General features: G+C 37.5%; 2 protein-coding genes across 5 annotated transcripts in view; both read left to right on the top strand.

Moving 5' to 3' along the window:
* Positions 1-1,691: 1,691 nt before the first annotated feature.
* On the top strand, positions 1,692-11,320 carry LOC110112857. Of its 2 annotated transcripts, XM_020845231.2 has the most exons (10): positions 1,747-1,847; positions 1,920-2,011; positions 2,165-2,621; positions 3,218-3,603; positions 6,786-7,035; positions 7,596-7,761; positions 7,855-7,957; positions 8,994-9,119; positions 9,969-10,184; positions 10,665-11,320. In XM_020845231.2, the coding sequence occupies exons 3-10, from the start codon at positions 2,393-2,395 to the stop codon at positions 10,941-10,943; spliced, it is 1,755 nt and encodes a 584-aa protein (XP_020700890.1). In that variant the 5' UTR covers positions 1,747-1,847; positions 1,920-2,011; positions 2,165-2,392; the 3' UTR covers positions 10,944-11,320. The 2 variants fall into 2 exon arrangements, with proteins under 2 accessions (XP_020700884.1, XP_020700890.1); XM_020845225.2 differs by lacking the exon at positions 1,920-2,011 and having other exon boundaries at positions 1,692-1,847.
* Positions 11,321-13,089: 1,769 nt separating this feature from the next.
* The window catches only part of LOC110112849 (ABC transporter I family member 19), a 22,334-nt gene continuing 10,458 nt past the window's right edge, over positions 13,090-24,965 (top strand). Inside the window, exons 1-2 of one of the 3 annotated variants that reach the window (XM_020845199.2) lie at positions 13,090-13,334; positions 18,157-18,317. In XM_020845199.2, the coding sequence (XP_020700858.1) occupies positions 13,199-13,334; positions 18,157-18,317 (297 nt within the window). In that variant the 5' untranslated portion in view covers positions 13,090-13,198. Of the gene's footprint in view, positions 13,339-18,156; positions 18,318-20,563; positions 20,721-24,965 lie in introns of those variants that run through there. The other 2 variants (XM_020845200.2, XM_020845201.2) reach the window with 2 other exon arrangements.

Genomic DNA, 24,965 nt, shown 5'->3' with positions numbered 1-24,965 from the left:
GTTTTTTTTTTTTTTTGGGTAAGACGGGTGCGAATGAGGATGACGGAAAAATATCTAATATTAATAATTTGCTTTAGGCCGTAATTAAAGAGTAATAATAGTATTAATTAGACATTGCTCGCACATCCAGTGGGGGCCCGTGCCCCCACGGCCCCCAGCTTAAATCCGCCCTTGCTTGAACATGATTATGTAATTGAGCTTATTAAGTCGACTTATGAGTTAACTCGCTTACACTCTTATATTGTAATCAAACAACATAAAACATTTTGTTTAACTTCACATAAAATAATTAAAATTTTAAATTTTTTATGATATAAATATAGAAACAATGTGAAATGACTTTAACTAATATATTAATATGTTACTCTTTAATAATAAAAAATAAACCATTTTTTAGTTCCAAAAAACATGCAAACAATTGGTTATTCAAATAAAGCTATGAGCTTTTAGCTATAGCTATTTTCCTTAAAATACTTTTTAAATTATTTTTTTCAGCATCAATAGCTCTATCAAATGAGACCTAAATAGTAATTTAATAATTATGTTTATATATTTTAATATGAATATAACTTATAATATTATGAGGTTGTTTGATTTGGTAAAAAAATGAATACATCATAAAAGGAATACTTTTGAGTTGATTGGATGAGTGTAAACAAAATTAAGATAAATGATTTTTTTAAGTAAAATGATTGTAGTGTAAAATTTAAATATGGTGGTGACTAACGACTGACGGAGGTGGTTGTTAACGACTGACGGTGAAGGCTGCAGTGGTCAGACGATGATAGCTAGCAACAAGTGGAAGCGGTAGTGGCAACTGTCGTGGCAATTTTGATCAATGGCGTGGTAATGGTGGCAGATGATGACGATTTACCTCAAAAATAAATTAGAATAATTTATATTATATTTATTTTAAAATAAATATAATAATTTAAAAATATACTACAACAAAATGAAGCTATGTAGCAACGTAAATCAACTTTTCATTTAAATCTAATAAAAAAAATCATCATTATTTATTATTTATTTATTTTTTTAAAAACCCAAAACTTGCAAAAAAAGAATTATCATTATTATTTTATAACAAAATTTTTTAGGTATGCTTCTATCTTTCTTAATATATGCCTGATCTAATAAATGATACATCTACATCTTCTAATCGGGTCATTAAAAAGAAAAATTATTAGGTGTGATGTCTAGACGATTTAGAAGATCAGTTCGGACGTGTCATGTCACCCAATATACTGGTTGCGCATCCAAATTAGCATCCAAATACATCTGGACATAATAATCTCCATCAAAGACCAACACTTTATGTGAGCAAATCATCTAAGACGGCTCACTCCAATTTTATCTGCCACTAGAGCTACTTCAAATTTCATGAACCTAAAAACTTTGGTATCTCTTATGAATGTTACACTCTCTTTCTTATCTGATTGTGTGCTGGATTTTCGTACAATTAAACTATTTATTTCTCTACCGCCCAGGACGCAACAATACTCATTTTGTATTCTCTAAATGTAAAGCCGTCATCTATTGGAGCATCCTCATCTCTATATCAACTTAACTTAATTTTATGATTTTTTTTAATGGCGAACACAATAATTTAAGAATATATTATAAATAAATTTTAATGAGAATATTTTTAGATAAAATTTTTTCTGTAACTACCTTGCTCAATTACTCATCATACATAATAATTGCTCAGTTCCTACCGCCACTGTACGCACCTCCTGTCTCTCTCTCTCTCTCTCTCTCTCTTTTCTTCTTTGCAGCATTGTGGGGTTTGAAGGAACTTTCCTGCATTGAAGCTGCCAGAACAGAGGAAGTAAAGGTACCGATGGCAGGTGATTCTCTGTTTTCCTCCTTGCTCTGTCGTCTTTCTTTCCTGCATGAAGTAACAACAAGAGATGTCTCAGATCGGTGATGATTGCTCCCTGCTTAATAAGAGATGTCGTCTTCCTTACCCTGTCTTTCTAATTGCATGCAGAAGTGCTCTTTTCTTCTCGAGGTTTTGTGAACTTTTTTTGCAATGATAAGAACATGTTTTAATGATGTCTAATGTTAATATATTTACTGTGCTGTGATTCTTCTTTTATTTTAGAAAGATTTCGTGTTTTATGCAATGTTGCTGAGAAAAGGGAAACCATCATGTGATTTACAGGTGGAAGCAGGTGAGTTAGGTTCATTTAAGAGGGGGAGTGGAGATAGGTTCCATGAATTCACAGATTTTCCAGGTGTAGAAGATGACTGAATGCATGCAGCATAATTGAACTTGTTGGAGGGAAGAACTAATCGGAATTGATGAGGAGTTTGGGAAATTGGTAGAGAGGATTTCTCTGTGGATTTATTGAAGGGGTTTGGGGAAAGTAGAGAAGAAGAAGGGACAGGAATGGAACCTACACCACAGAAAAGCTTGGAGAGGATTATTTCTCAGAGAGCTGTGCAGATGAGCGCCTCATTACAGTGCAAAACGTGGGTTCTGGGATTCTTTTGTGGGATTTGCATTGCTTATCTGTTTCTGTTTGCTTTCAATCCCTACAAGGCTGCGGAATTTGGAATTGGATTTACGAATTCTCTTGCAGCAGATTCTACAAATTCAAGCTCCTCCTTCAGTTTAGGTAACCGTATTATGCTTACCATTTGGGATAACTTTCTTGCTGCTTTCTAAAACAATTTTCTAGTAAAAATTTTTTTAACTCAAAAAAATTTTATACTAAAAATCTGTTTTATAAAACAATATTTTTTTTTTCAAAAAAATGCTTCCAATTAAAATATGAAATCGAAGTAAATTCACAGAAGTACTAAACAAAACAAATTATATTTCATAGAATGATGTTATATGTGTTTGCAAACCAAACTGTGACGAGCTGCACAAAGTTCAGTTAGCATAGAATGGCTTTTTTTGACTGTTAAAGACTCAAGTTGATTTTAAGTAGACTCAAAACCTGGTGAGTTATGGGTTTCTAATTATTAAAACGCCTATAGTTTTGCGAGGAAAACTACTTAAGTTTTGACTGATAAGCTAGCAAATTTATATATTTATATTTGTACAATTTCCGAAATATTGTTTTTTAGATGAGGAAACTGAATTTCCAATTTCAGTGTTAGGCTTTATTCATCATCATTTACTACAGAAGTATTATCAGAATGATCTATATGCTTATCCTATTGTGCAATCTAACTAACGACAAGATTCAACATGTGATTGCTGCAGAAGTTGATAAAAATGCTGGATGTGATTTTTCGAGCAAAGATACTGGAAATTCCGCAAAGTTTGAGGGCTCTAATCAACCAAGTGATGTGAATAAAACAGCTTTGCTATACTCTGCTTGGACTGCCGTGCTTGATGACTCAAAGGACTCCTATGGAGAGTTCTTCAACAGAGGGCCAAATAGAACAAGTTTGCCTAGACCTCCTTATGTGGAGGACTGCAAAATGAATGTAGAAATCAATAAAATTCTTGATATGCGTGGAGAAAATGGAAGCTTGCCTCGATGGCCATTATGGAAGGGGAAATTAGGCCTGGAGTTGTTTAGAGTTGCTTTCCCTTCAGAGGAACAGAAGCTCCAGGCAGCATTCCAAAATGCCAGTCCTCCTTGGGTATGTCAAATTTTCATGAACGTTTGTAGAATCTACTGTGCTTCCAACTTTTTGATTAAGTAGTATGTTTGGTAAAACTCTAATTTGTAAAGAGATTACATAAATTTATTTCTTATCTTACTCATTACTTGGTGAAGTAGATAAAGAGGAATGTGAAATACGACACTCTCCAAATAGTTCTGTTGTGTGCCAGAACATTCATAATAATAGATATCAAGTTTTCTCTTCTTAGAGTTTTACAAGAACCTCATATGCATACAAATAAATAGCCCAAAACACGTGGTGACAAGATTTTTAAGTAGAAAGTGTGAGAAAAGAAAAATCATGTGGTCCGGTGTAGTTAAAACAATTCCATTTTATGTAGGAACTACAATGATTCGCCTCTCTTTGAGATTGACGAAGGCAACATTAGAAGTGAAAATGAGAATGTTGGACATAACAATATTGATGCATAGACTATGGATGGTGATGGATGTTTGTTGTGGTTAATGATGATATTGGAGAATAACCAGTGGAAAATATTATGGATGTTGGCATGATCAACAAAAGGTGTCAAAAGACGGGCATAAATGGCTTTTAGTGTTAACGGATGATGGAGTATGGGCAATGTTGGTCTATGTAGGATGATAAATGTTAATTCCTGGTGTTAGTTTTTGAAAATATGGTTATATATTGGTTTTAGTCAATGATGGACGGGCGGCGATGGTCATCAACATTATTTGACTATGATGGTAGGCGCCTATGTTGGAGAAAGAGTGATGATGGGTTGCGTCGGTTGACAAGCAAGGGAAGATAATGATGCCATTCAATGGTTTTGAATGATAGAAATAAGTTCGTCATTGGGTTGATGCCATATGGGAGAAAGAGGTGGGAGTCTAAGGAGAAAAGGTAGACAATGAGGATCAAGCATGTAACTTGAGATACTTTTGGCCAAAGGAAGGAGATAAAGTATAAAAACATTCGAGTTAGTGAGGACATCGAGTGGTTATTGGAGGTAGTGCCAGTTGGCCTTTGAAGGGTAAGTGAGGTGACCTTATGAAAAAGAGGAAGTAAGAGGAAGGAAGGAACATGCCAAGGCTAAGTTGTTCTTCGTTCATCTTTGTGGCTTATGTATATAGTGCAATAAGAGGAGGAGTCCATTATAAAATGTGCTTTGTACAACTTACAAGGATGGTCCACCTCATCTTATCCGATGGTGTCATAAGGTGAGGGATAAAAGAGGAAGAAGGGAGATTGAGGACTCCTTTTCATACATGAGTTCAAGTTTGGATAGTGTCCAAAGAACCAATTAGAAGACAGGGGAGAAAGCATTTATATTTAGCTTCATAGCTTGAGGTAGTTTTGAAAGTGGTAATGAAAGTAGTGCATATGACAGGCTTGAAGACAGACAGGTGCCATAAGGCAGTCATCAAAAAGTTGGATGATTGGAGGATGGCCTATCCTTCAGAGAAATGCAAATGGTATGGTGCACTTGTCCTGATGATTTGGACATCATAGAAGGCATGCCTTGGAGACGTAAGAATAAGGGATCGCCCCTCATTATGGCATAAGTGCAGTGATGTAATTTTTCCTCCACGTCGGAGGTGACTATGTTGCCTCCAATGATTGTCAACTTAGACAACAATAGTTAAAGGTGTACCAATGATAGAAGAAATGACCATGGAGAACAAACTCTGATTAGGAACGCCTAGGGTTGATCTTGTTAGTAGTTGATAAACAATGCGAACTAGTGACGAAAGGGTGTAAAGGATTTAGTACAATGAGGGAACTCTTAAGTTCTAAGGAGCAAACATGAATGGAGGTAAATGAGAGATTCCAAGGCATCAATTGATGATAGACAAGTGAAAAGGTTGGAAGCAAGTGCTTGAAGGTGGTCAACACAATTGTCCTCCTAACCGGATAGAAAACTTGGCGACCAGAAAAGGAAAGGGAGAAGCCTTGATTGGTGAAATCCCAAAGGTGAACGAGTTGGAGGTTCCAAACAATAGTTATAGCTTTAAAATTCTCTCTGTCCTCAAATTCTCTTCACCCCAGTCCTCAAATGTGTATGAATAAGATTAATTTGTAGATTGTTTGAGAGGCATTATAATCATTTCTATAAGAATATTATACACTCCATTGGATGATTCTAATAAGCCCCACTTTATCATTTCACATATTCGAGATAACTCAATGTCTAAATGAACTCATAATCGAGCGATCTTAGTCAAATTTGTTCTATCAAGACACTTGATTATAAACATGCATATTTAGAGAATGGCTTTGAGAGTTTTTCAATTATGTTTGAGTGCTTGATTTAGGCCATTGGGACTTGGATCCAAGCATTCTTGGCATCATTGAGTTTGTCTCATTGAACTGCATTACCTTGATTATATATTTACTAAAAATAGAATTTAGGTCTCAGATTAATTTTTGAGGTTTTTGACTCAAATACGTTTTGTTTTGAGATATGAAAATTGCATTAAACATTGTGCTTGATTATCTGAAAACTTTTTTATGGCATATAAAGTTCCATATTTAAATGGGGCCACATCAATTGTCATTAATTCTATCCTTTTTAGATAGATATAATATTGACCTAGTTACATAAACATAAGGCCTTTCATCCAAATATTTGATTTTGTTGTATGTATCATTTTTTACTAAGATATAGTATTTTATTAGATAGAATTACTCAAATTTAAGGCTTCTGACCCGAGCGATAATTTTTATGAGAAATAAGAAGTTTTACTCAAAGCTGATGGCTTGATGCATAATAAATAATCTGGTCCTTGGCGTATCACTGGTATTTCTAAATAAATCGATCTTCCATTCTTCTTCCCATATTTCATTCAGAAACATTTTATTTTATTGAATTGCATATTGGTTGTGTTAGGACCCTGGGCATTTGAGTGTGAGGAATCTAAAAAGTGTTGAAAAGGCCAAATCAATGGCCGCAGATTTACAATATACATACAGAATTTTTGGATTCTATTTCATTTGGATGCCTTTCCTTCAATCCAAGCAAAGTCATTTCGTGGTCCTTAATCAGAATATTGTGGTTATTTTGTGTGATTACTATTTTTTAATTGCTTCCATGAACAGCTAATGTTACTACTGTCAATATTCTTGAAAGATAACTTCTCTGCTATCCTGATAATTTTCTCACATGATAATTTCACTATGATATTGATTTATTGTAGGTTTTAGGATCAGATGAGGATAATTTTCCTCTCACCCGTCTAGTCCAACGGCACTTGTGGATTCATCAGCACCCGCAAAACTGCAATAAACCCAACCTGCGTTTTCTAGTCGCTGACTGGTGGAGGCTTCCGGGATTTGGTATAGGAGCCCAACTAGCAGGAATGGCAGGGCTTCTTGCAATCGCCATCAATGAAAATAGGATTCTTGTTACTGGCTATTATAATAGAGCAGACCATGGCGGCTGTCAAGGTGTCATATTCTGTCCACTTACAAGTTATATTCGATGTTTCGTTAGCATCAATGGATAATCCCACCATACTGCCTCATCTGTTTTAAAATATTTAACTTGAAGGGGCTGTTTGGTAGAATCCTGGATTTGATTTAAGTTGGATTTCATAAATCCTTTGAATCCGTATTTTAGAAATCCTGTGGGGCTTAAATCCTGAAAACTGTTTGGTAACATTCATAATAAATCCTCTTAAATCTCATATGATTGTTTGGCTATAGAGCAGGATTTACCGAGCTGACTCTTCCTCTAGTACCATGGATTTTATAAATTCGGCAAAATAGAGGGTTTCGGAAATCCAGGATTCATAGCGAATCGGCGGAATTTTCTGTCTACACCGGATTTCGTTTGCCATGATATTTGGTTTTGCATTTTAGGCCGTTTGGCTAGATTTCGCTCAAATCCAGCTCAAATCCGGCCTAAATCCTGCTACCAAACAGCCACGAATTTTGATGTTGGCTAACACAATTTCTGTTTGATTTTGAAACATAGGTCTACCTGATTAACGTCATTCATGTACTAGGTTCATCACATGCTCATTGGTCTTGCTATTTTTTCCCTGAGGCCGCTCAAGAATGCCGGGATCGTGCCAATGAACTTATGAAGACTAAGGAAGCTTGGGACGATCATATCATTACCGTGAAGGATAACTACACATCAAAGGAGATATGGGGTGGACGAATTCCCAGGTATTGTTCCCACTTCTCAGATTGTTGCTTATGAAATTGTCTACTTAAGTAGGAATTCAGATAAAATTTCTTGGAATGAATATTGGCATTCAGAGTGTGGGGTGAACCATGGAATTATTTGCAACCCACAACCGATGTAGATGGAAACTTACTCCGGCATCACCGTAAAATGGATCGGCGTTGGTGGCGGGCACAGGTATTGTTGAATCTGAATCTTATTTGATAATGAGTTCTTATACATGGATTGAACAATATGCTATTGTTACATCTAGGGGTGCAAAAGAGTCGAGTCGAGCTCGAGTCAGGGGGTGTTCGAGGCGAACTCGAGTGTCAAATACCAAGCTTGAGCTCGAGCTCGAACTCGAGTCGAGCTCAAAAGTCGAGTTTGAGCTGCTCGTTGAGCCTCCGGCGCAGTCCGGTTCGCCTTCTGGTTCACCTTCCGAACTTAGAGAGAGAGAGAGAGAATGAATAATAGGCATTTATTATTCAGGGGTAATAAATGAATACTTTACATCATCATTTATTAGATCGTTGTAGTCTCTAGTCTATCAAAGAGAAGAGAGAGAGAGAGAGAGAGAGAGAGAGAGAGAGAGAGAGGGACGAGGGAACTTTGAAATACACTCGCGGGATTTGAGATATCACAAAAATTTTGGGTTGTAAAACACAATATAACTTTAAAATTGCAGCATGATGTATATAACATTTAATATTTAAATTTAATAATTATTCGAGCCGGCTCGCGAGCTCACGAGCCGAGCCGAGCCAGCTCAAGCTCGAACTCGAGCTGTTTACTAAATGAGCTCCAGTTTGAGCTCGAGCTCGATAAGCTCAGCTCGCGAGCCCATAAACGAGTCGAGCTCGAGCCGGCTTGACTCACTTACACCCCTAGATACATCTGGTTAGTTGAATGGCTTAAAGAAGCTATAAATGTAATCAAACATGCTTTTGAAATGTTGAGAAATGCGAAGCACAGTTTTTTCATAAATTATTATCATAAATTTTGAATCTCATTCTCATGCAATAACTAATTTGAGCACCAATGTTAGGAATATTTATGCCAGTGAGGTAACTCAATTACTGTTTTGGTTCCATTGAGATGCTACGTATGATCTTCAATAATAAATTTCACTAACGTTTAATATGGCTTTGTTTTAAAAAATTCTTTTAACCGTTTTTAAAATCTCTTATCTTGTTTGCTTTACTCTTAGTATGGGCTGATTCCTCTTTTTCAGGCACTACGGTATCTAATGAGATTTCAAAGCGAGTATACATGTAGACTACTTAATGTAGCCCGGCACTCAGCTTTTGGCTTGCAAGCTGCTGAAATGGTTCTTAGAACTATTCCGAGTTGGCCGAAGGTTTCAAATGATGTCCATTCTTTGCTATACTTCCCATCTTTTCCGCATTTCACAGTTTGCATATCATATGGCTTAATTATCATTCTAAAATTTGACCGTGCTTAGATTTGTTGATCTTGAAATGCTTATTTTGAATACAAATCTGATCAATAAACTTATATTGCATTTCCTCGAAGACAATAAAGCTCAGTCGTAACATTTTGTTGAAGAAAATCTGACAAAATTTTCCATAACGGATGAAAATCTGACAGTTTACTCTTTGTTGCTTCTAAATTCTTTGTTGATATTGTTCACTTATGTTTCTGAAAAAAGTTAATTTAGAATTCGTTTGAGATAGCTTTTTAATTGCTTCTTAAAGCAGCTTTTTAGTATAAAAATCCCAAATGAAATCTTAATGTCCTCAATGGAAAACTTATTTCATGTATGAAACAATAATAGGTAGGAAATCAGGAAATGTCAACAAAGGCTTTGTTTGGGATGACTTTCTTAGTGCTTCTTAAAATAGCTTTATAGTTTAAAAATTAAAAATTGTGTTAGAAAACCTTTTTAAGAAGCAGTAAGAAAGCCGTTCCAAACAAAACCAAAATCTCAATGTTAAAACGTGTATAGATTGCTTATGAAATGTAATAAATGCTGTATCTTTTAAGAAATAGCTAATGAAGCTATGCGGATTGTTCTACTTTTGTTGAATGGTCTTCCACGTTTTGAACTTTACATAACTTTTATAGGAATTGGTTGAATAATTTGCTTTTTTATTGCGCATTTCATAAAATTCTTCTGCACTTCAAATCATTGTAGACACTTCTGTCCTTTTTCAGAATTTTTTGTAACAGTTTTCTACTTACCCAGGAAAGTGTGGACAGTTCTCTCTCCGACATTGAAAACTTTGTTTGGTCAAACCACAAACCATGGATTCCAAGACCAATTCTTAGCATTCATGTAAGAATGGGAGATAAAGCTTGTGAAATGAAGGTGGTTGAATTTGAAAACTATATGCATCTTGCTGATCGAATTCGCAGAAAGTTCCCTAATCTTAACAGCATATGGCTTTCCACAGAGATGCAGGTACATTTTTCCTTAAGCTTTATACTTGACAAAAAGTCTAAAATGGTTGTCTGACTATTCATATTTGGCCATTTTAGGCTTCGTTTGGGATGGCTTTCTTAATGCTTCTTAAAGCAGCTTTCTAGAAAGTTGCTTTAATAAAGCTGCTTTAAGAAGCATTAAGAAAGCAACCAATTATATCATATTTATGTAATTTAGTCCCTCAATTATTTAAAATTGATGATAAATAGTATCTCAAAAAGTTCTTGATGGAAATTGTGATATAATATTGATCATAATTTAATCTTTGAGGTATCATTTGGGATTATTTTTTTATATATGAGGGATTAAATTAGAGAAATATGATATTCCGAAACTAAAATAGTCATATACGAATAATCTAGGAACCATTTGGGCCTTTCCTATTTATGCTTATATGAACATCAAAGTTTCTGCATTTATATAAGATTTTTAAAATTTTTAATATAAATTTTTGTGCAGGAAGTTATTGACAAGACAAGATTATACCCTCACTGGAAATTTTACTACACAAATGTAACACGCCAGATTGGAAACATGTCGATGGCCGCATATGAGGCCAGCCTTGGCAGAGAAACAAGCACCAATTATCCTCTTGTTAACTTCCTTATGGCAACTGATGCTGATTTCTTCATTGGAGCCTTGGGCTCAACTTGGTGTTTTCTAATAGATGGCATGAGAAATACTGGAGGAAAAGTGATGGCTGGCTATCTAAGTGTCAATAGAGACAGATTTTGGTAGCCAAAGAAATACAGGAAATTATGGGTAGGTGATGTGTGAATACATACATTTTCTCTTCCATTTTGTTCTGGCATGGAGGTGTTCTTTTTGCCCCTTTTTGTGGCCTTATTATTATGTGCGGAGTCCAGATGGCGTCCGGAGATCAATAAAAATGCGCAATGTCACCCCATTGCTTGGTACCGAGCTCGGTACCCCTCGATATCGCTGGATACCCAGTGCTTAATAGGACGTCCGGTGCCGCACAGAATAATAGCTCCTTTTTGTGGGTGTTGCTTATAAACAGAAAGAAGCTGAGACCAACTTTCAGTGAAAGCAATGTTAATAGCTGCTGCTGTAAATACAATTTCATGATAATTTTGATTGTAATTTTTAGGGGCTGTTTGGCTGCAGATAGATAGGATTTAGTAAATCCTATAATTTGAATTTCCTTATTATCCCATGAGATGGTTCTCTTTTCCACATCATTTATGATTTCTATAACCCTATGATGTGCTGGCACTTATCCTCAAAAAGGTACGAAGTGTATTAAATACGATACTCGTCCAATATGCCTCTGACACATCCAATACGTCGAAGATGTATTTGATTAAAAAATATTAAAAATAAATTAGATTCGCTTCTTAGATATCTATGAACACGATGAAATGCCTCTATAGGAAAATGGAGCAGAACATGTATTATTTTGTGCGAAGTCCGAACGTAGCTCTACTTTCGGATTCCATATGTGGTTAACATTTATTTTTTGGGTTAATTTATTTTGTGCAGCTACGTGGATTTTTTTTTACTAAGGTGTGACCCAACGACCCGACCCTGCTATTTTAGTTGGGGCTCCTTTTTTTGAAAAAAAAAAAACCACACGATTGGTTCTCAAAGTTCAGCGTTTTCACCGAATAAAACTTTTTCACGAATCATCCTCAAAATTTTGGAGGAACCGACGAAGAAGACGGAGATTGATTTTGATAACGTTCAATTCTTTGATGAGATGATATGCTCATAGGACGTGGAGGCTAAAAACTTTCAAATAAGAAGTACATGAAGTTTACAGGATAGTGCGAAGATTGCAAGATTGGTTGATCGGGAAGTTAATTTGGAGGGAGGGGCTGTAGATTTAAACTTATTGGTAAATTTTTAGGGATTATTATGCATGCTTCAACTTTATTCTTATGACGAATGCCTTAAATAGAATAGACATGCAAAATAATGTTTGTCTCACCTTTTTTTTCATTTTTGAAAACTTTCAACGTTTAGTTAGAAATAGAAACGGTGAATAATTTTAAATTTACATGAAATAAAAAAAATATATAAACTTAATTTGAATCTTATAGTAAACTCTAAACATTAAAGAAGAATAATGGAGCTTGATTTCTTGAAGATAAAATAACCATTTGTGAAGATAACAATTCTTATTTGACCATAAAAAATAACTTCCAACAGCAAAATCCAAAATTTTTATCCGCGCGATTATGTCCAAATCGGCTTGGACGATGTGTACAGAAAATCACCTGGAGCAAAACTGGGCACATTCTGGAGCAAAATTTCCACTGATCGTCCCAGGACAATCCAGATCGTCCTGGACGATCCCGGAGCAGATTTTTGATATTACCGTGTACAAGGATTTGTAACATACATCATTGCTTTATATATAAACTTTACAAGCAAAATTACAAACAAAAAATTATTTTGTGTGGAGTCAAAACAGTAAATGTAAGGTCAATTGTAATAAAAGAGATCGTAAAATTGGGTGTATGAAAACTCTGTGTTCGAACTCCACACAAAATAATTCCAATTACAAAGAAACCCAGAATACTAAATGCAGGTTCGCCGTTTATACCTTCAAAGTCTTGAAATTAAAATAATTGAGAAATAGAAATGGTGAATAATTTTAAATTTACATGAAATAAAAAATTATAAACTTAATTTGAATCTTATAGTATACTCTAAACATTAAAAAAGAATGATGGAGCTTGATTTCTTGAAGATAAAAGAACCATTTGTTAAGATAATAATCTTATTTGACGATAAAAAATAACTTCCGGCAGCAAAATCCAAAATTTTTATCCGCGCGATTTCAGAATCAAACGAGACGTGCCTCAGAACCGGGCCACGTACTCGGATCACTAATGTCTATGGGTGGACAAAATAAATTAACCTAACCAGGGATTGGAACGCACAGAATAATTTCTCATTTGGCAGAGTAGCACGTCAGATCTATTCGACGTGCGAGTGGGCAGCCAGCGGGCCGAAGAGCCAGAGAAATGGCGGAATCCGGCGGTGGGATCGAGGTGACGAGCATGCAGTTCGCCTACGATGGCCGTCAACCGATTTTTGCGCGCTTCAGCCTCAAGGTCTCTCCTGGTTCTCGCTGTCTGCTCATCGGAGCTAATGGATCTGGTTGGTAAACCTCTTCCTTACAATGGAATCTCTAATATAGTCCAAAAATCTGAAATTTTTTGTTAGAGGATACGTCTGATTCAATATCTGTATAGAAAAAGTAGTCTAACCTAGCCTCTGGCACTCGAATCTCTAACCTAACATATGGCGGAAGTTCTTACTTCAAACATTTGCAATGCTAGATTTAGAAGACAGAAATATACTGAACTAAACGTTTGGTTGGCTAAACCGGTTTGCGTATCCACCCGGAGTCATTCTCCCCATCTAGGAGAGACTTGAACATAAGTTGGAGTCGATGACAAATGAGATAGCTGACAAACTTAGAATGCATCTTCATTAGCACCTTCAAACTGCACTCTTCAAGAATTGAATTAAACTCAGACACCAAACGGATCAACCATGCAAATGTCAGCATCCACAGAGGGCGCCTTCATGAACTTTGTGTCAGACTGCGTGAATGTACCAAGGTGATTGCTAGGATGTGGTTTGGTCATACCAATTCCATTCTTAATGATGGAGAGCGTATTTGTTGCCTTATCAGGAGTGATATGCATGAATAACTCTGGCAAGGCATCCACCTTGCTCTCGTCATCATCATTTGTGGGCTGATCAAGATAAAGAATTCCAACGAATATGTCGTCATTATACATGTCATATACGAGCTTATAATAGACGTGTAAATACGATTTCAACAACGGATCTTTTAACCCATCGAAGTTGGACTCGATCGATGGTGCAAAGAATGACATATGGTTTGATCCTTCAATCACGTTTTTGTAGGAAGAAGGGATCTGATCTTCTAAGATACCCTCTCCCTCATCATCAGTTCGTAAGGATTCGGCTTGAACAGAGGATCTATAAACTTCAATTGAATCATACTTGCCTTGTGGTCGGATGCCAAAAAAATCCTGGTCTAGGTGGACTGAGTCTTTACTTCGTTCGAGCCTTGACAATCGTTGTTGGAGTTGGGTGATTTCCCATCGAATATCTTCAATCACTGCTTCTTGAAGTGGTCGTTGCCGAGTTTGACGAGGCCACTTCTTGCTCTACTTAACTGTTGATTTCTGGACCAAGAATCAGAATTCTATGGTTCTTGTTGGCTAGAATATGCTGATAGAAGCTTTCTTGGTTGCTGTCAAGGAAAGATCTGGCTTGTTGCGGAGGTAGAATATGGTGGATGGAGGCTGGAGGGTTGTCGCTGGTTGGACTAGGAATTAGAGGCCTTCTTGGAGTATGCAATTGGTTTAGATTTTTAAGGTATTGCAACTTCTTTGATGATAGAAGACAGGACAACATGTGCTAATGCCAGAGAAATAGTTTCTAGATAACAGATTGTGGACAATGGTCTTCTTGAGGTGAAGAAAGATATCTTGTGGATGAAACAACAAGATGGAAAGCAAAATGGAGTCTACATGTGGCTGGAAAGCTGGAGTGTAGTTGGAGGAAGGTTTGGTTGAAGGCTGGAAAATTGATTTCAGCCTTGGAAGGCAGTAGGTTGTACTGGAATTTAAAAGGCAGCAAGCTGTCTAAATGCTGGTATGAATTTCAAGCTTGTAGGAGTCCATCTAAATTGGAGAACAAAAGTGGCGGATGACTTCTTACAACAGTTTGTATACACCTTAGAGAGGGGAGGTAGATTTGTTGTTCATGAGAGGTGGAAGTCTCAGGTTAAAGACTGCGGACAACAGAGGAGGAGGTTGGAAGGTTTCTTGGTAGAAGTAATTCGCACTACATCAAGAAGAAGACCTCTTGGTTTTAGCAACAAAGAGAACATTGCCAGGATTGTTGCAGTGGAAAGGGGAAAGCAAGAGGGCGGCCACCACCTCTTCTTGGTGGCATTCTTGCGATCTCTTGTTGGGCTCTGATACCAAATGAAACCGGACAAGAGGGGGCTCGACAACTCATCAATGATCCGGTGACTGTAGCTGAGCACAACTCTAAGAACTCATTGGAAAGAAACCCCCACCTGAATACACTTCAGGATACATAAATGAAACAAAGCTCAACTCAAATCTTATTAATCAGACAACAACCCTTATTTATAGTAATTTGTTGGCTACTTAAAAGGTAATAGGCCTAATGAAAATATAAAAAGCCAAATTATCTAATTATGTGGCTAACTGGCTATTGTATGGACTGAAGTTTATGACAAAGAACCTAGCATTAGCTCTGGCGTCATTGGTTCTCTTTGAGCTTTAAGGAGACTCATTTTTTGGCAAAAACTTCTTGTTTAAGGGAACTAGGAGAAACTCCACTAATGGGTTGTCATCTTTGTATCCAATTTTCTTTCTTATTCTCTATGTTTATCTAGGCTTAATTTGTTGTAATCTTTTTTTCTGAGGTTGATGAAATAAGAATTTATTTACACTGCCTTCATAATTATTCTTAATCACTCTTTAGTCTCTAATTCTAGTGATTGCTATAGTTTTTTGGGTTCTTAGGCTACAACATCTTTGTTCATGCATGTGGATCGGATGATACCTAAGAAAAAAAAAATCATTAATTTTGAAGAAAACCAAGCTTCAAGATATGAAGGCTAACTTTCATTAGAAATTCAGCCTTCAAAATATGATCATCAAACATCTATGATAGATGGAGAAGCGCATTAATATGATGTTACATGATTTCCTTGCAAGCATTGTTAGCCTTTCTCCTGTTCACAAGGCCATTCCAGCATTAATACCAATAAATAATCATCATTCGGTTTCTCCAACACGAAATCTAACTTAAAACAAGATGGGATCCTCTTACTCTTGAGGAATTGGCTGACTTTGCTAACTCGTCCTACAGCTTATCATTATACATGTGGTACAATAAAAGGGTATACAAATCATCTTTCTTTAGCAACCTTTTCTAGCTAAAATATTTGGCATTTGCTGATAGGGCTTAGCATAGATGTTCTTGCCATTTCCAATTTAATTGACTATATCTTTAGCATTCAACTCCAATACTAGAAAATCTTATGAGGAAGTATGAGGGATACATTAATTGACGCCTTTAAAAAGTGAACAATCAGGTGCACAGGCAGAAATTCTAAATTCTTATTAGTGAGCACACATTGATGATTTTTAAATACCCTTAATCTTTTTTAGATGATTTCTTTGACTTTCTATTTAATAATCCATAGTAAAATAACATTTTAATCTTTCAAGAATATCAATATTTATTTTAATACAACAACAACAACAACATCAAGCCTTTAGTGCTAATTAATGAACCTAGAAGTTCCGGATTCGATCCTCAGCAACAACTCCTTTTCCTTTAATAATAAAATATATATTTTTAAAAATAAATTGTTGTAGGTTGTGGATCTTTATTGCCTGTATGTTGTGAGCTTTTATTGGTTAATGGGGGGCAGGGCTCCCACTATGGATCCGCTACTGTGAACAATAACAAATAAATCAATATGGGGAATATATATGGTTCATATCCTAAACGCATAAGATGTACTAAAGTTAGGACATGTTAAGAATTCTTCCTTAATCCGTCTATAAAGAATTTAAAATTATATAAGTTTTTCTTAAAGAATTAACTACTTTATTTTCAAATCCAAATTGATGCTTCACTAAAAGAAACATATTTTTAAAGTTAAATAATTTACTTAGCATTCATTTAGTTTCTCGTGGGACCATAAATAGCTTGAGGCTTGATGATCTAAGTAAAAAAGAAAATACCATTGTCTCAATCAACCATTCATGAAAGCAAGCAGTAGGATGACTTTCTTGATTAATAATGCAACCTACGCCTACTCTAAACTCTAGGGGTTTGACAATCAACTTCAAGGAGAGATTATAGTTAGGAATTCTTACACTATTGCTTCAGTCCTAACATTAATAAGGTCAAAAGCTTTAACAGTCGCAGGTGTCAGATGATTGTAGTAACTATGGAACACTTATTAGACGACTTTAAAGCGAGCAGTAATATGTTTTGGGGGTGGTTTGTGGAGGTGATGCATTTGGAAGTGGTTTTTGGTTTAGTAAATGTTGACAATGAATTGATTCAAAGGATGGTGATATCTTTCAGTTGGAAGCTTCTTTCTGCATGTTCTTTGAGATGTGCAAGAACCCACTTCAATACAAAAAATGATTGCACTGAAGCACGAAGGTACTTTTGATCTACTTGTCTGGCAGTTTTGGAGAGAGAGGTCGATGTGACCGAACATTTTAGATGGAGGGTAATCTGCAAGCTTTGATCTTAGGGTGGCAGGAGAGGTTGTTGGGATAGAGATGTACCCAAATAAGATAATGCAGGGAGATAATAGGATTCCATGGTGTCAGTTTTACAGCACTCTTTGGTTTATAGAAATTGTCCAACATATATTTGGCTTATTTATTGTAAATCGTAAACCCAAAATATCAGATTACCGTCATTGCAATTTGCATGAAATGCCTCAAACAATCGATAACAATAATGATGGACCTAAAGCACAGAACCAATCACACAAAATAATATAAATTCCATCTGATATAAAAACAAATTAAAGTTGGAATAAAATTGAAAATCAACCATAGAATCTAGTCTAGCTCAGTGTGACATCGTAACGATATACTGAATTTCAATGATTTATGATAGTCGCCATCTAGATCTCTCAGCAATTTGGTTATATACCATATTCGAGCTATTAAATACATTCAATCAACAAATTTCATTATTCACTTTTAAAATTTCTATTATGAGGACATGTCTTTTCACACTTCTCTTTTGATACTTTACTTCAGCTTGCAAATCATCATCCTCTCCAAATATATATGTGTTTTTAATTTCTGATTTGGTTCTCTACAGCTAATTAATTCAATTATTATCTATTTTATGCACACTGCAGGCAAGACTACTCTGCTAAGGATTTTGGCAGGAAAACACATGGTAGGAGGAAGGGATGTTGTCAGAGTCCTTAATTGTTCAGCTTTTCATGATACACACCTTGTTTGTAGTGGAGATCTTGCTTACTTGGGAGAATCTTGGAGCAAAACTGTTGGTTCCACTGTGAGTTTTCATGAGTTCATGGTTTATATCATTTTAAATTTCATTATAGCTGTTATTGTATTTATACTAGACAGAGATCTTCAACCCAGTTATTCTCTATTTGACACCTTAATTTGTTCTAAGTAGCAAAACAAATAAGTAGAAAATGCGCCTTTGGTAGCCGTGAGTTTTCTACATGAAATCTTCGCATTCGAACCTTGAGTATACTTTCATCTTATCAAAAATAGATTCGCTTGTTCAGAATATTGATTGTTTAGCATCTTCTAAATCATAATATATGATCAAGAACTAGCTTGAGCATTGCTCAAGCAATGTAGTGGTTTTATTGTGTTTACACATACTCTGTCGGGAAGGACAAGATAATAAACAATGCTATACGAAGTTACTTATTAGTTGTTTAGTTGGACATCTGACTCTATCTATTTTTATATGTAGATTACTTAGCATCTTCTGAAAATCAGAATATATGATTAAGAATTAGTTGAGTCATTTCCCAAGCAGTGTGAGTAGTTTTATTGAGTTTATGCATTTATCCACATATATTGTTTGTAAGTACAGGATACGAAACAACAATGCAGGAAAGTACTTATTACCTGATTAACAAGAGTTGTAATTCTAGACTTCTAGTTATGTTTGTATATCTTTAGAATTGAGGATATTTTCCTATTTATTTCCTACCTTTTATATCTGCTCTAGTTTCCTATATATAGATATTCTGCTCATTGCTTTTAAAATCGGACCGAACCAGCCGGTTCAACCGGTTGGACCGCAAACCGGCCGACCGGCCGGTTACGGTTCATGTTAAAACCGGTTTCTCATTAACCGGTATTGAACTGCTCGAACCGGCGGTTCGACCGCCCAACTTTCGAACAGGTCCCGGTTTCTGATAACCGGCCCGTCGTATAAATCATTTCATTCGGACGTATCTTCTTCCCCGACGTCTCCCGCTTGATTCACGTTGGTGATGAGATCGAGCCCGATTCATGCCGCTGTGGAATAGCTCCGCTGTGGATCTATTCGACTACAAGGAGGCGGAGTAGTCGTGGTACCAAATACCGACATAGCTGTTGGCAGAGTTACGGGAGAAAAGAAATCGAGCTCTGCCACGCCATGCCGCCGTAGGAGACGAGAGTGGCGTCATCGGGTAACGGTTCATCGAATAAAAGATGGGAGCTTGATGTCGCTTTTGTTGCTAGGAGGAAAAAGACGGATATAAGGATGAAAGCTGAGAAGATGTCGGAGAAGTACTCTAGGATAGCGGCGTGGACAAAAGTCACAGAACTCTAGCTACAGCTACCTTTTCATATTATATTATATGAAACAGAACTCTAGCTACAGGCTACAGGTACTTTTTCTATTATATTATATGAAACAGAACTCTAGCTACAGGCTACAACTACCTTTTCTATTATATTATATGAGAATAGCCAACACAGTCTCAAATGAAGACCAAATATTGCCAATTATAAACTTATAAATTTTTTATCCTATCATAGAATTAAATATTGGGTTATTTTTTAAATATAATAATTATTTATTACGTCATCCTGTTCGACCCCGGTTTGATCTCGGTCGAACCATCGAACCGCTAACCTCTTCTTTTTCCGGTTCATTGTCCGGTCCGATTTTCAGAGCCTTGATTCTAATTAATTAATAAGTCATAACATAGTTCTCTTCCTTTCAAAATAGCATCAGAGAAAGGTAAATCTCAACCCTAGACCCCATTCTCCCTTTTCTATCCCTCTTGTTCTTGCCTTCACACCCTCGCATACTCGCTCAGCCTATGCACCCTCTCTTCTACTCATGCATGTCCATTATCTCATACACTCAGCATTGCACTTATTCATGCTCACGTGTGCTTATTGTCTTGCCAATGTTTCTTACACATTTTTACCCCACATTGCTTGTGCTTATCCATTGTTCCTTCCTTCATTATGAATGTGCTTTCCTGCACCTACACATTCAATTGAGCTTATGTTAGGCCGGTTCACCCTGAACCGGCCCAGCCGGCCCAAGGGCCGGCTCAGTTGTTCTACAAGAGGCGGAAGCAGTCCGCCTCCCTTGGTTTTGTCCGCCAGAAGGGTGGGCCCCACCCCGGCCCCAGCCGGCCCAAGGGCCGGCTCAGTTGTTCTACAAGAGGCGGAAGCAGTCCGCCTCCCTTGGTTTTGTCCGCCAGAAGGGTGGGCCCCACTTGTCCACTTGAATATTAATTCAATTATTATCTATTTTATGCACACTGCAGGCAAGACTACTCTGCTAAGGATTTTGGCAGGAAAACACATGGTAGGAGGAAGGGATGTTGTCAGAGTCCTTAATTGTTCAGCTTTTCATGATACACACCTTGTTTGTAGTGGAGATCTTGCTTACTTGGGAGAATCTTGGAGCAAAACTGTTGGTTCCACTGTGAGTTTTCATGAGTTCATGGTTTATATCATTTTAAATTTCATTATAGCTGTTATTGTATTTATACTAGACAGAGATCTTCAACCCAGTTATTCTCTATTTGACACCTTAATTTGTTCTAAGTAGCAAAACAAATAAGTAGAAAATGCGCCTTTGGTAGCTGTGAGTTTTCTACATGAAATCTTGGCATTCGAACCATGAGTATACTTTCATCTTATCAGAAATAGATTCGCTTGTTCAGAATATTGATTGTTTAGCATCTTCTAAATCATAATATATGATCAAGAACTAGCTTGAGCATTGCTCAAGCAATGTAGTGGTTTTATTGTGTTTACACATACTCTGTCGGGAAGGACAAGATAATAAACAATGCTATACGAAGTTACTTATTAGTTGTTTAGTTGGACATCTGACTCTATCTATTTTTATATGTAGATTACTTAGCATCTTCTGAAAATCTGAATATATGATTAAGAATTAGTTGAGTCATTTCCCAAGCAGTGTGAGTAGTTTTATTGAGTTTATGCATTTATCCACATATATTGTTTGTAAGTAGCAGGAAAGTACTTATTACCTGATTAACAAGAGTTGTAATTCTAGACTTCTAGTTATGTTTGTATATCTTTAGAATTGAGGATATTTTCCTACCTTTTATATCTGTTGTAGTTTCCTATATATAGATATTCTTCTCAATGCTTTTAAAATCGGACTGGACCGGCCGGTTCAACCGGTTGGTCCACGAACCGGCCGGCCGGCCGGTTACGGTTCATGTTAAAACCGGTTTCGCACAAAACCGGTATTGAACCGCTCGAACCGGCGGTTCGACAGCCCAACCGTCGAACAGGTCCCGGTTTCTGATAACCGGCCCGTCGTATAAATCATTTCATTCGGACGTATCTTCTTCCCCGACGTCTCCCGCCTTATTCACGTTGGTGATGAGGTCGAGCCCGATTCATGCCGCTGTGGAATAGCTCCGCTGTGGATCTATTCGACTGCAAGGAGGCGGAGTAGTCGTGGTACCAAATACCGACATAGCTGTTGGTAGAGTTTCTGGAGAAAAGAAATCGAGCTCTGCCACGCCATGCCGCCGTAGGAGACGAGAGTGGCGCCATCGGGTAACAGTTCGTCGGATAAAAGCTGGGAGCTTGATGTCGCTTTTTTTTGCTGGGAGGAAAAAGACGGATATAAGGATGAAAGCTGAGAAGATGTCGGAGAAGTACTCTAGGATAGCGACGTGGACAAAAGTCACAGAACTCTAGCTACAACTACCTTTTATGTTATATTATATGAAACAGAACTCTAGCTACAGGCTACAACTACCTTTTCTATTACATTATATGAGAATAGCCAACACATTGTCTCAAATGAAGACCAAATATTGCCAATTATAAACTTATAGATTTTTTATCCTATGATAAAATTAAATATTGGGTTATTTTTTAAATATAATAATTATTTATTATGACCCCGGTTCGACCTCGGTCGAACCATCGAACCGCTAACATCTTCTTTTTCTGGTTCATTGTCCGGTCCGATTTTCAAAGCCTTGAGTCTAATTAATTAATAAGTCATAACATAGTTCTCTTCCTTTCAACATAGCATCAGAGCAACGTAAATCTCAACCCTAGACCCAATTCTCCCTTTTCTATCCCTCTTGTTCTTGCCTTCACACCCTCGCTTGCTCTCTCAGGCTATGCACCCTCTCTTCTACTCATGCATGTCCATTATCTCATACACTCAGCATCGCACTTATTCATGCTCACGGGTGCTTATTGTCTTGCCAATGTTTCTTACACATTTTTACCCCACATTGCTTGTGCTTATCCATTGTCCCTTCCTTCATTATGAATGTGCTTGCCTGCACCTACACATTCCATTGAGCTTATGTTAGGCCGGTTCAGGGTGAACTGGCCCAGCCGGCCCAAGGGTCGGCTCAGTTGTTCTACATGAGGCGGAAGCAGTCCGCCTCCCTTGGTTTTGTCCGCCAAAAGGGTGGGCCCCACTTGTCCACTTGAATTTAAATTGAAAAGGAGGGGGTGGCTAGGGCTTGGGAGGAAAATTAGATTAGGAAAGCTTTTGTATTAAAGAGCATGAGAGGATTAAGGGGGGGTTATGTTTTGATTGATTGACATTAGGATTTCTTTGCGACTTGGGCTCTAGACTCTCTTGTCTAGAGATTTGAGAGAGACAATCCTTCTCTCAAATTGAGGATCGATTGTATCTTGCGTTGAGTTTTGCTTTGCTTTGTTTTCACTATCGCAATCTGTCGTTTCTAGATTGATTTGTCCAATTTTTTTCTTATTTTTCTCGTTGTTTTGAACCAATTATTATTAGGGTTGCATGCGAACTCAAGTAAATCCGATAGGATTACTTGCGAACTCATGTATTTTCTATCAAATTGGTATCAAAACAAGTATTGGGACTGGTGAAGGGCTATTTTCGGCAAATTTCAGTGGTTTTTGGTTTGGAAAAGAGGAAAATTTCTATTTTTGAAGTCCCAAATTTAGATTTTGTGAATCTACAAACTCCGGATAGTGATGGCGGCCAAGAAGGTGGATGCTTTGAAAGAAAGGCTTGAAGGGGAGATGAATCAAATCAAGACAATGGTGGAGGAAAAGATTTCTTTCATGGAAGGATAAGTAGCCAATTTCCGGGACATAATGAAGAAAATGTTGGAAATCAAAAACTAAACGGCGGCTTCCGTGGCAAAAGGGGTGGAAGGGAAAAGCATGAATTCTGAAATTGGAAGAATAAAGGGGAATGATGGCGATCAGAAGGTTAGGAAGTTGAAGGTGCCCATATTTGAAGGAGAAAATGCGTATGGATGGATTTATAAGGTGGAACAATACTTCGCCGTCAATGGACTGACAGAGGAGGAGAAGTTGACAGCGGCAGGCTTGTACTTAGAAGGAAAGGCTCTGTTATGGTATCAGTTGAGAGACACGAGAAGACCTGTCAGGAACTGGAGGGAATTCAAGGACTGCATAATAGAACGCTTCCAAATCGACCAGGGAGGAGATTTCTATTAGCAGTTCTTTGCTCTGACATAGGAGGGATCAGTAGCAGACTACCGGGAGCGATTTGAGCACATAGCCAGCAGGGTGGAGTGATTATCAGATACGGTATTGGAGGGGAATTTCATGAAGGGGTTGAAGGAGAAGATTCAAGCAACAATGAAGGTTCTCATGCCTCATAACTTGGGGGAGGCCATGAAGTTGGCCCAGTTGGTTAAAAATCAGAGAAATCTGGAGAGGGGAGCCGGGAGTAGCAGCACGAGACATTTACAGGATGACGACCACCCATCTAGCACCTAAAGGTCCTGCAACAGGAGGGAGTCGGGAGACCACTAAGGAGAAGACAGTAGGAGGGAGTGGGAGAAATTTCAAGTGTTCATAGAAAAAGAGATGCAGGAGAAGAGGGTTAAGGGGTTGTGCTTCAGGTGCGATGAAAAGTATACACCATGGCATCGGTGCAAGGACTGAACTCTTTAGGTTTTCACCGTATGTGATGACAAAGAAATTGAGGGAGGTGAGGGGGAGACAGAGGAGGAGATGGAAGAGAAGTTGCATTTGGATATGACTGATGTTTCCCTGAACTCAATGGTAGGATTCACTATGAATCATATTATGAAGGTGAAGGGGGAGACATAGGACAAAGAGGTGGTGGTGCTGATTGATAGTGGGGCTACTCACAATTTCATTTCCACTCAGGTTGTCGACTAAATGAGGCCAGATTGATGGATACCAGTTGTTATGGGGTGATAATGGGTACGAGGAAGGTGGAGAGGCCAGGGGATTTGCAGAGGAGTGCTACTGACTATCCAGGGGATTCAGGTGAGGGAAGATTTTCTTCCACTGGAGCTTGGATTATAAATGTCATCATGGGGATGAAATGTTTGTAGACTTTGGGAGACACCAAAGTGAATTGGGGAGCACTCACGATGGAATAATCGTAAATGGAAGGAAGGTGGTGATTAGGGGAGATGCAGGGCTATACAAATCCATTATTTCTCTTAAAACTATGGCGAGGGATATACAGTTGGAAGATAGAGGATATTTGGTGGAGCTGCATAGTTTGGAGGGAGCTAGATTGGAAGAGAGAGGGGACATACCCCTCTCCATACAGCCGCTGATTCAGTAGTTCTAAGAAGTGTTTCAGCCACCTCAGGGATTGCCGCCGCAGAGGGAGCAGGAGCACGCCATCATTTTGAGAGAGGGTGTCACTCATTAGCGTACGGCCTTATTG

This window comes from Dendrobium catenatum, unplaced genomic scaffold, assembly GCF_001605985.2.
Source record: "Dendrobium catenatum unplaced genomic scaffold, ASM160598v2 original_scaffold_27042, whole genome shotgun sequence".
Taxonomy (NCBI): Eukaryota; Viridiplantae; Streptophyta; class Magnoliopsida; order Asparagales; family Orchidaceae; genus Dendrobium; species Dendrobium catenatum.
The sequence above is the reverse complement of the archived record's forward strand: the minus strand, read 5'-3'. Positions and strand labels throughout refer to the sequence as shown.

What these genes read in the sequence shown, in the direction of transcription:
- LOC110112857 (XM_020845225.2), top strand. Translation starts at nt 2,393, where the DNA reads ATGGAACCTACACCACAGAAAAGCTTGGAGAGGATTATTTCTCAGAGA. An exon ending in TGGGGTGGACGAATTCCCAG is followed by an intron (nt 7,762 to 7,854) that starts GTATTGTTCCCA and finishes ATTGGCATTCAG; the next exon opens with AGTGTGGGGTGAACCATGGA. An exon ending in GGCTTTCCACAGAGATGCAG is followed by an intron (nt 10,185 to 10,664) that starts GTACATTTTTCC and finishes ATTTTTGTGCAG; the next exon opens with GAAGTTATTGACAAGACAAG.